This window comes from Puma concolor, chromosome C1, assembly GCF_028749965.1.
Source record: "Puma concolor isolate L17-30 chromosome C1, mPumCon1.1.hap2, whole genome shotgun sequence".
Taxonomy (NCBI): Eukaryota; Metazoa; Chordata; class Mammalia; order Carnivora; family Felidae; genus Puma; species Puma concolor.
Window position 1 is genome coordinate 118,857,449 of NC_141674.1, and position 12,170 is coordinate 118,869,618.

General features: G+C 38.0%; 1 protein-coding gene across 5 annotated transcripts in view; it reads right to left on the reverse strand.

The window, feature by feature from the left end:
• EPB41L5 (erythrocyte membrane protein band 4.1 like 5) overlaps positions 1 to 12,170 on the reverse strand; it is a 147,500-nt gene that overhangs the window by 9,148 nt on the left and 126,182 nt on the right. For 3 of the 5 annotated variants that reach the window (XM_086718396.1, XM_086718395.1, XM_086718392.1), the window contains exons 21-24: positions 10,026 to 10,116; positions 8,206 to 8,280; positions 1,438 to 1,479; positions 939 to 1,069 (exon numbers count right to left, since the gene is read on the reverse strand). In XM_086718396.1, the coding sequence (XP_086574522.1) occupies positions 939 to 1,069; positions 1,438 to 1,479; positions 8,206 to 8,280; positions 10,026 to 10,116 (339 nt within the window). Of the gene's footprint in view, positions 1 to 387; positions 607 to 938; positions 1,070 to 1,437; positions 1,480 to 8,205; positions 8,281 to 10,025; positions 10,117 to 12,170 lie in introns of those variants that run through there. The other 2 variants (XM_086718394.1, XM_086718393.1) reach the window with 2 other exon arrangements.

Consider the following 12,170-nt stretch of genomic DNA (forward strand, 5'->3'; position numbering starts at 1 on the left):
ATAAATGGTTAGAAAAATAACCTATTAAGATTGTATAAGGTGCTATTTGACAACTATACGTGAGTTCCCCAAGGCAAGTCCCATGTCTGTCTTATTCATTGCTGTCTTCAGTGCTGCCAAACCAGATAAAATCAAGGCCTGGTACATAACAGACATTCAATAAGTGTTTGCTGAGTGAGTGATTATATTAAAGACTGTGGAGATAAGAAAACGACTTAAAATGAAACTATCAATTTCTCTCAAGCTAATCAGCTCTAATAATTTTTTTCACTTAATTAGGAAACTTTCCTCTAGTTCGGAAAGCATCTACTTCAACTGACTTACACTCTCGGCATCCAAAGAAGATATGAGAAACAGACATAATCAGAAAAAAGTCCGAGGTGAGAATGAAAGCAATTGTACATCTTTTGCAAAAGAGGCACAGTTTTGGTCCTGACAACGAAAAGCTGAAGAACTACACGCCAAGCGAAAGGTCTTTTGAGTCCAGCTTCTGTTTGTGGCATGCGATATGCTGAAATAAGCTTGTAACAGGTGTCAGTACAAGGTGTGCCAGAGCCTCACCTTGGGAATCTCCTATCTCCCTCTTATCTATGACTCTTCACCTTACTGATGGACAACATAACAGTTAAAGCATGAAAGGAAAAGATATAAATGAATTTTAAAACAAATACAAATTTTTCAAGATAAGCCTATTAACATTTATGAAGATTTCATTAAAAAAACCTAGTAATAATAAGGCCTATTTCATAATTTTGTAGAAGACTAACTGACAAGAAAATAGAAAGAAACACTATTCTAAATAACAAACAGAAAAAATTTACCCAGTTTCAATTAAGTTGAATTAAAGAAGAACTGACATTACTGCTATAAATACATTAATTTTACTATTTCTTCCTAACAGATGCCTAAGAATTGCAATGGAGAAATAATTTCCTCACCTGGTCACAGCATCCACCAAGAATGGTGCCGGGGCAGAAATCAGCGAGGCTGCTTCTCTATTACCATGTCCCTCCTTCCCCGCCAAGGACGGCACGCTTCCTGCCAGTCCATCAGAAAGAACACGGCTCTGCTGAGGGAGAAGACAAGGCATGTAAGCAGGGCTGACAATGCCCACCCGGGCGTCAGCCCTTCAGCTCCGAGTCATCTTCTCTAACGATTATGGTCATAAGTAAGAGCATCCTGATGGTCATGGCTGTTTGGGTTTGTTTTTTTACCATCTTTCACCTCAGATTTTTATTTCTGTTTTTGTCAGCATCCTTAATGAGCATTTACAAATAGAAAAATTAAATCACTAGTTTGAAGCCATTAAGTCCAGTTAACAGAACTCTGGGAATGCCCCCACATTTTTAGGGAAAAGCAAGAACCTGGTTTTCCTCAGGCTTTAGCTTTACTCTGACAGGGCAACCAAAAGAAAAACCGCCAATGTCATTCACTTACCGGCACAATCCACCGTGGTGTGATCATGGATGTTGAAGATACCTAAAAGAAATGTTATATGTGTGTTTACTTTTAGGAAAGTCTGATTTTCATAATCATTCTCATAATGCTTTCTTCTACTATGAAATGCACAGTTCTTAATGGTTCCCCCTAAGCTGACACGCACTTTGAATCCAAGATCCTTTTCTATGACACAGATGCCATACTCACCACTTAAGAGGGAATCTCTTTAATTTAAAAATGTTCTACTCCAAGAATGCTGTTTCTACTTTCAGTTCCTTATTAATGGGCTTCCCTCGCTCCCCAACCCTGGCATCCAGTTTAACATTTTATTTTCTGACATTTCAGTTCATTGCAAACAATCATAGCCTTCTTGGTAGCATCCTGAACAGGGGATTGCGACTAATCCAAATTAATAGCACAAAAGACGTACACAGAAAAACAAATCTGTTTATGTACAGGTCATTCCCTGATTATCATGCACACACAAACATTCATACTGCTCCTGACTCACAGGGTCTTTGTTACATTCTTTTTAATGTTTAATTTTCTAGATCTTACTTCCATGTGTAGAATTATAATTTCATGAACTCTTCCTATTTTATACAAAATCAGACTAGTCCCTAGACTGGTGGCCTTAGATCCTGATAGGAAAAAACTAACATAAGTCCAGGTCTTATTAATAAGTTAGGTGACCACCAGAAGAACAAAAATACAACGTAAGACTTTCCCATCAATATAAAGTAAATGTACTTTTATCACAGGAAATAAAAAGGACAGAGAAAGAGAAAGACTACATGGTAAAGGTAAACCAAAAAATGGTTTGGCAGAAACACATCCTATAATAACCATAATCACAGTAAATATAAATGGATTAAACTCCATTTATATAACATATAAATGTATCTATGTATATAATTTGTATACAATATATAAATTTATATATCTATATAAACTCCATTCAAATAAGACTTAAAAAACAAGATAAAAGGGCACCTAGGTGGCTCAGTCAGTTAAGTGTCTGACTTCAGCTCAGGTCATGATCTTACGGTTTATGGGTTCGAGCTCTGTGCTGACAGCTCAGAGCCTAGAGCCTGCTTCTCATGTCTCCCCCTCTCTCTCTGCTCCTCTCTGTCCATGCTCTGTTTCTCTCTCTGTCTCTCTCTCAAAATAAATAAACAACAACAACAAAAAAACAAGATGCAGCAAACTGTTGTTCACAAAGGTTCACTTAAAACCAACAGATACAAAAAGGCTAAAAATAAAAGCACAGGAGGTTATACACTAAGCAATATAAACTTAAAAAGAAAGCTAGGGTGTTAATTTTGTATCAGTCACAAAGGAAATTAAGAGAAAAAAAGGGGCAAAGAAGGACACTTTAAAGTGCTCAAAGGAGTTTGAGAAAGTTTAATTACTGTTAATATACGTGCATCTCACAGCATATCTTCAAAATACACCAACAACTGACAGATTTAGCAATAGATGAGAAGTGAATTAATCACTAATTGATACAGGTATGAAACACACTCTAGAAACTGACAGAATATTAAAGAGAATCAGCAGATTGACTAATGAATGAATTCAGCAAATCTGTTAGATACAAAATTAACTTATAAATTCAACTGTAAAAAATTAAATACCATTCACGGTATCAACAAAATTGTAACAAAACTATAAAGTCTTTAGGACTTAACCTGCAACTTAAGAAGACTTATAGAGAACACTTACAGACTCAAATAAAGATGAGAGAAAACACAAGTATCGTGTTCATGAAAATGAAAAGATTTTACAGAAGTACCAGGTTTTTTTTTTTTTCTTCAAAATAATCTATAAATTTAATATAAACTGCATTAAAATGCCAGCAGAATTTTGGGGAAAATCTGCCATACTGATGCTGAAATTTATAAGAATACACGTGATATCAGCACAAAGCCAGAGTAATAAACACAACGGTGGTAGAGCAGAAAGACAGAGCCCACTGGATCAGAAACACACCAACTGGGAAAGGATGGATTATTTAGTAGATAATATTGGGAAAATTGGATCTTTATATGGATGAATGCAAATTTGGGTCATATCGAAACCACAACTGACCTCCTCCCCCAAAACTTCAAACTATTCTAACGGATTAAAATCTCAGTGTGAAAGGTAAAATAAAATTAAAGCTAACAGAAAAGAACACCTTTGATCTCAGGGGATGGGGTGGCAGATGCGGAAGGATTTTTTTCAAACCCTACACCCCAAACAATGAGAAAAAATGAAGAACGAATGGCATCAGAATAAAAGGTTTCTGTTCAGTCAAGGCTATACACCTATTTTACTCATCCATCTCCACAGTGATAGACATAGCTTGCCTCAATCTCCTCGCTACCTGCTAAAATGACACAGTGATAAAAATGCCTCAGATGTGTTAACACACAGATTATGAGAAAATATTTTTAATATCTAAGACTGACATATGATTAACAACTAGACTGACTATACAAGAAATTCCTGAAATCATCAGGAAAAAGACAGGAAACCTGATAGAAAAATGGGTAAAAGAAATGAATAGGTGACTCACTCACAGGGGAAACTTAAATCAGCAATAAAACAATGGAGGAAATATACCATTTAACTCATGTGAACTGTAACAATGAGACAAACCCATAAAGATGGAACATATTAGACAATCAGATAAAACGCAGTGTAAGGAAAAACTGGTAGGAATGTAACTGTGGGAGCCATTCTGGGGGCAGAGAGCAATATCCAGTATTCATATATGCATGCAATTCAGCAATACTACTTGTGGGTATTTATCCCACATTCTCCCACAGTGCCTTCAAAGAAATGTGAAGCTGTTTTTTGAAGTTATATTAGTTGCAGGTGTACAATATAATGATTCAACAATTCTATACATTTCTCAGAGCTCATCAAGGTAAGTGTACTCTTAATCCCCTGCACCTACGTCACCCATCCACCTACCCAACTCCCCTCTGGTGACCACCAGTTTGTTCTCTGTATTTAAGAGTCTGTTTTATTATTTGTCTCTTTTTCCTCTGTTCATTTGTTTGGTTTCTTAAATTGCACACATGAATAAAATCATATGGTATTTGTCTCTGTCTCCCTTATTTCACTTAACATTATGCCCTCTAGCTCCATCCATGTTGTTGCAAATGGCAAGATTTCATTCTTTTTTTATTACTAATATTCCATTGTATGTATATACCACAACTTCTTTATCCATTCATGTAATATCAGTCGATATTTGGGTTGCCTCTATATCGTGGCTATTATGAATAATGCTGCAATAAACATATGGGTGCACAGATCTTTTTGAATTACTGTTTTCATTTTCTTTGGGTAAATACCCAGGAGTGGAATTACTGGATCATATGGTGATTCTATTTTTAATTTTTTGAGGAACCTCCATACTGCTTTTAGCAGATGCTTATCTAAATAAATATATGAAAGGTTCCTGGAAGGACACATAGCAAATACAGTAGAATGGGTGCCTCGGAGGAAAAGGGGAATGGAAGTCAGGAATGGAGGCCAAAGGAAAACAAAAGAAGACAAACAAAAGAACACCTGCATGGACCTAAGAAGATAGTCTGCTGTGGCCTGAGAGATATAATTTGGGCATCTGACTTTAAAAAAATTGGATACTATCCTATTGGTCTTAGAGATATCTTGTCACAAATTTATTTTACATATTTACTAATTTCCAAACTGATAGGAATCTTAGCGCTTTCCAGAACTTTTTCCCTAGCCTTAGTAATAGATATTTCTGCTATAAATTTTAGATTCTTTCTGCCTTTGTTCCTCTCAGGGAAGACAGAACTTTATGATTATAATTTGCACACTCCTTGAGAATGCTAACTATAAATGAGGTAAACATAAAAATATAATAAAAACCCTTCCCTCAATAAAATGCACTTTATTTAATTTTTTAAAATGTTTTTATTTATTTTAGAGAGAGAGAGAGAGAGAGAGCGAGAGAGTGAGCGCACAAGTGCGGGTGGGGAGCAGAGAGAGAGGGAGAGCACAGAATCCAAAGCAGGCTCCAGGCTCTGAGCTGTCAGCACAGAGCCTGATATGGGGCTCGAATTCACGTGCTGTGATATTATGACCTGAGCTGAAGTGGGATGCTTAACCGACTGAGCCACCCAGGCGCCCCAATGCATACTTTATTTAAATATCTATAATTTTTTTATAGCTTTACTGTTTTATTTTTACAGTTTTACTGTTTTCAGTGATGAAAAGTTTTGTTGAATTTTTTTTTCAGAATACAATAGCCTTCTTTTTTTTTTTTTTTTTCCAACATTTATTTATTTTTGGGACAGAGAGAGACAGAGCATGAACGGGGGAGGGGCAGAGAGAGAGGGAGACACAGAATCGGAAACAGGCTCCAGGCTCTGAGCCATCAGCCCAGAGCCTGACGCGGGGCTCGAACTCACGGACCGCGAGATCGTGACCTGGCTGAAGTCGGACGCTTAACCGACTGCGCCACCCAGGCGCCCCTACAATAGCCTTCTTAAAGCCAGTTTAAAATTAATGGGAAAGGGGCGCCTGGGTGGCGCAGTCGGTTAAGCGTCCGACTTCAGCCAGGTCACGATCTCGCGGTCCGTGAGTTCGAGCCCCGCGTCAGGCTCTGGGCTGATGGCTCAGAGCCTGGAGCCTGTTTCCGATTCTGTGTCTCCCTCTCTCTCTGCCCCTCCCCCGTTCATGCTCTGTCTCTCTCTGTCCCAAAAAAATAAACGTTAAAAAAAAAAAAAAAAAATTAAAATTAATGGGAAAATAAAATCTCACAAAAAAACAGGAATACCTGAAAATAATAAAAATTAGAAAGTACAGAACTTATATTGGTGGGGCTATAATGACAAACTTTAATACAGGAAGTCTTGAATGAGAAAAACATTGTATTCTTAGCTAAGAAGAAAAATTATTACAAATTTGGCAATTTCTTCAAATTAACTTATGAATTGAATGTATTTGCAAATAAAAACCCAAAGGATTTGGGAGGGGTAGGACATGAAAAAAAAAATTCTATAATTCGTCTGAAAGAATTAATAAGCAAAAGTAACAAAACAAAACAGCTACATTATGATGCCTGGCTGACCTTACTGTATATCAAAATCAGTTAAAAAGCTAGTTATTAAAAGAGTGTTACAAATCTGTAAGTGTAACAGAACAGTCCATATGCAGAATCTAAAATACATCATATTCTAAATTTTGATTTAAAATAAAAAAGCAGTCTTAATTTTTAGGGAAGGAAAAACATATTAGTGACACAAAAGGGTTGTTTAATCAATTTGATTTTCATCACTCTATCCACTTATGATAGAGTGTACATGGAATAAGGTTCTGAGTTATGCCCCAGGGATTCCTTCTCTGGCCTTTAGGCCATCTTACATTAATCTTCAAAGTTCCTTTTTTTTTTTTTTTTTGTCTTTATAAAGTATTACCATGGCTCAATACTGACAATCTCCCTTTTATCTTCTGCCTATCCACTTCTCCAGATTTGTGATTTATTCTTATCCTTTGGTCAAGTCTCTGTTTATTGATCTAAGCTGGTGGTTCCAAAAGAGTAGTTCCCAAACCACATCTGCATCACCTGGAACATGCGAGAAATGCAACTCCTCAGGCCCCAACCCCTGACACCAAATCAGAAATTCTGAAGGCGGAGCCAGTAATCTTTGATGCACCCTCCAGATGATTCTGATACACACCTAAGTTTAAGAACTAAAGATCTAAGCAAACACCCAGCTGCACAGAAAGCACTATCTGTACTTCCAAGCCTTAAGAATGACTTGTAGTTCCCAAAGCAGTTCTTGTCATGTTACTCAGAAGACACTAAATGAGTTATTTGTATACCTTTCATCCCTATGTCTCTGGCAGGAAAGAACTGTTTCTTATTTGTATTATAATTCAGCCATAGTATCCAACAGAGCATCTTCCATACTGCAGTAACAATCAATATGTTCAATGCCAACCATTCTTATGCTCTATATCCTTATTGTTTTAACTCTATTTATCTCCACAGCCTTCCTCTCATGTTATTTAATATAATGTTGAATAACAAAGAGGCTTATAGTAACATGTGGTTTCTATAAAGTGACACATAAATTCAAAGTGGTGAAATTTTAGTAGAAAGGCAAAGCTAAGTGGTTACTGAAGTATGGCCTCTTATTAAATGAACAGTTTTACTATATGGTTAAAAAGGCAAAATTTGGGGGTGCTTCAGTTGGCTAAGCGTCTGACTCTTGATTTCAGCTCAGGTCACCATCTCACAGTTCATGAGATCAAGCCCTGTGTGGGGCTCTGCACTGACAGCATGGAGCCTACTTGGGATTCTCTCTCTCTCTCTCTCTCTCTCTCTCTCTCTCTCTCTCTCTTTCTCTCTCTCTCTTTCTCTCTGCCCCTCCCCCCTACTTACACACACACTCTCTCAAAATAAATTTTTTTTTATTTAAAAAAAAATTTTTTTTTTTAACATTTATTTATTTTTGAGACAGAGAGAGAACATGAACAGGGGAGGGTCAGAGAAAGAGGGAGACACAGAATCTGAAACAGGCTCCAGGCTCCGAGCTGTCAGCACAGAGCCCAACGCGGGGCTCGAACCCACGGACCGCGAGATCATGACCTGAGCCGAAGTCGGACGCTTAACCGACTGAGCCACCCAGGCACCCCAATAAACTTTTTTTTAAAAAAAGGCAAAGATTGGAATGTAGCAGGAATACTTTTCAAAACAGAAATTCCTTTCCACTTTGCTGTTTTAAGCATATTTACCTGAGGTGTGATTGTGTGGTCAATTAGATTCTCAGTCAGAGATAAAAGCAAGGCATCCAATTCATCTGTAGCATCCTAGGGAAGATAAAAAATACATAACTGTTAAATGAATCATTAACCACCTAACTAAATTTTTTCCGCATCTTCTCAATTTACAATTCTGACTCAGGCCTGCTTGGTGTTAACCTTTAAAAAACTTCAGGACATTCAGGAATCATGGTTATTACAGTGATTCCACTTTTGCTTGAAGAGGAACCAGACTACAGTCAGAAGCTGAAAAAGATAAAGTATCATGTGAATTTTTACATAGCTACTCTTTTTAGTGAGACAAAACTCGGGTAAGGTTAAGACCGTCCTGGCTCTTAGTTCTTAGACTTGAAGAGAGAGGTAAAAAGGTTCAGCATAGGAGACAGTGAGTGAAGAAGATGCCTAAATTACAAACACTGCTTTATCCAGATGTGCCAGTACATCACTGTTTACAGAAGAGTACAATATGAACTTCCCCCATAAATGTTAATTAACACTTTTTAATTACTATTTGAAACACCTTATGGAAGATGCAGCTCTGCACTATAGAAGAGAGAGATAGAGAGACAAGGTAGGTAGGTAGGAAGAACTTAAAGAGAATAAAAGATAAAATTCCAATCTGGAAATAAAAGAAGAATTCAGGGTCTAGTACACATAACAAACAGGCCCTTGGCTTATACAGTTCTATTTCCACCTATCTGCCTTGAGGCTGTGGTCAATCTCCTATTTATGTCTCAACATTCAACTTAATTTTAATCACACATAGGAAAAAGTTGTTCTCTCACTTCTCACATCTCCCTCCTGTTATACCAACCTTCCCCCCACCCCCCCGCCGTGGCCTGGGTGAGTGCCCCCAAACAGCGTGTATCTGTCTCTACCACAATGTATTAAAATTCTGTTCCCCAGTGGAATATAAGCAGTTTGAAAAAAGAGGCCGTGTTTCATTCACTTCTGAATTTTTGAAACTAGCGTGTTGCCTGGTACATATTATAAATGCAATAAATCTTTGAATTAAATGTCCTTCTCTGTTCCAAAAAATCTCAGGTTCCACTTCAATTTCAATGACCAACAATGTCAATATGGCTTTTTAGAATTTTAATGAGCAGAAAGGAAGCTCCTGACTGAAGATATTTTAGGTTGGATTTTTTTAAAACCCAAAAGTCTGAAAAATTATACACCTAAATATTAAGTATACATTGTCTTTGGATAGTGGGAATATAGGAGATTCCTAATTTTTTCTCTTTATGAAGGATTTGGCAAATTTCTACAATAAATGCATTTATGTAGTTAAAGAGGTAAACGTTTATTTGCAAGGACAATTTCTTATTTAACTTGCAAATTAAAACACTCAGTGGGCAATGAACTGGGTTTCTCTGATTTCTAGACTGATACAGGTGTGACAAGTGGCTATCAGGAAGGCAGGGGCTGTGATGACCTGGTTACACTGCCAACACAATGACAGGTTGCTGGTGTTTCAATTAATATTTATTTAGTGCCTACTATGTGTCATCTATCATTTGAGACACTAGGGAGGCATAGCCAGCATCAAAAAAACAAAAATACAAAGAGCACCTAAAACAAAAGGCCAACAAATAACAGAGAAACTGAAGAAGCCCTGTGATACTCTTGTGAGAGATCTGACAATAGGATTCTCCCTAGAGAACTGAGGCTCAATGCTTTTCTTACAGCTTAAGTTCCGGTATCCATCAGAAATCACCAGATGTCTATGATTATACTGCAGGACTCAACTCAGTATGGTCTTCAGAGAAACCTTCAAAAGTAAGGGTTGTTACCTTAAGAACAGAACCATTTGCTGCAGGTGTGGTATGCATCAGAGCAAGAGAATCTTCAGGAAGGGGCACATTATTCTCATTTAATACAGCACTGGAAGAAAAAGATAAATTCACATCATGGAGCACCTATACAGGCATAGGGAGCATTTTCAAAGAAAGGGCTTCAGGAAGAAGAGTAATGCTTCACGTAGAGGAAGAAGAAATGACAATTTGTGAGGGGCGTGATGGCAGTCAGTGTTGCACTCATATGCCTTTGTGAGACCCTTCCCCATCTACCATGTAACAATTTTCATATCCACATCAGACTCATTCACAGATGGATCAAAATGGCAGACTACTTTGCTTCCCTCTTAAATCTTACTGAAGGTTCAGAAAAGATTTATCTTAAAATAAGGCAGATACACCAAAAAGATAAATCAAGTGACTGCTTAAAAAAATTTTTTTAATGTTTATTCATTTTTTGAGAGAGAGGGAGAGAGAGAGAGAGAGCACGCATGAGTGGGAGAGGGGCAGAAAGAGAGGGAGACACAGAATCTGAAGCAGGCTCTAGGCTCCGAGCTGTCAGCACAGAACCCGACGTGGGGCTCGAACTCATGAACCACGTGATCATGACCTGAGCTGAAGTCAGACGCTTAACCAACTGAGCCATCCAGGTGCCCCCAAGCGACTGATTTTTAAAAGCTGTTATCAGGGGCGCCTGGGTGGCGCAGTCGGTTGAGCGTCCGACTTCAGCCAGGTCACGATCTCTCAGTCCATGAGTTCGAGCCCCGCGTCAGGCTCTGGGCTGATGGCTCAGAGCCTGGAGCCTGTTTCCGATTCTGTGTCTCCCTCTCTCTCTGCCCCTCCCCCGTTCATGCTCTGTCTCTCTCTGTCCCAAAAATAAATAAAAACGTTGAAAAAAAAAAAAATTAAAAGCTGTTATCAAATACATGGATGGGAAACCTTGGTGGATTAGAAATGAATCAGAATACCTGAGATATGGGAGAACAGTCAGGAAACCAGAGGGAGAAGCCAACACTTAAGGACACAGGCTGCAGAGCTCTGCTGCAGAAGGCAGAAGCCACATCTAGAGTGCTCCAGATATTACAACAGGATTAGCCAGGTGACAGGATGCCAGAGAATCTGCTACCCGAAGGCCTGGCAGGAATCACAGTGGTGTCTAATCCCAGATAAGAATAGTGAGAACAGGAGCAGCGTTACAGATGGCTTCAACACCAGGGAGGGAAGGGGGAAATCTAGAGCCAAAGACCATCATCCACCAGGATAACATATCCAGCAGGAAACCCCAGTCCTTCCTAATGTCACTGAAAAGTGTGCAAACAGGAGCAGTTCCTGTCCAAGCCTACAAGGAGAATGAGAAAAAATGAGAAATAAATCCCAGAGTGAAAAAGTGAAGTGGAAGCTATGACTGCTGCATCCACAACTCTGAGGCAAAAAGAGGCAAGGAAACAAAAAAAGAAGAAATAGTTGTGAGAAACAGAGCAGCAATCAAGATGTTTCAATTAACGGATACTAGACATTCAAGAAGATAATGACTTATGATTTTCCAGAACTCAAAAAAGACATAGGCCTTCAGATGGAAAGGCCACCTTGAATACTAACAAAAAAAAAAAAACTGTTTTAAACCTATTCTTAGACCATACAGTAATGAAAATGAAGAACTTCAAGAATAAGCAAGCAGTAAAGCCTAAAAAAGAAAAAAAATATAACTTTGTGCTTCAGAAAGAAGAAACAGCTCAGAGGAAAAGATTCAATGTAAGAAAAAGTGAGCATTAAAAGGAGTGAAACATGTTTTACAATGAATTCTCCCACACCTTCAAGAAAAGATTAGTCATATGTACTTTACACTGCTGCAAAACATGGAAAGAAGAAGATGAAAAGGTTCCGCAGCCATTCTGCTCAGTGTTATGTCATGACCCAGCAAATTCACTCCCATGTAGGTATACACCCTAAAAAAATCCTCACAACATGTGTAAGGAAGAACATGTACAACATTAATTTGGAACAAACCCTGGTCCGTTAATAAAAGAATAAACCGTGACTGACTTAGGTAATGGCAGTTACAATGAAGGAACTATGGATAATTTTTTAAAATTCAGATATGTCAAAACAAAACCCACTAAATTATATTCTTTAAATGGGTGA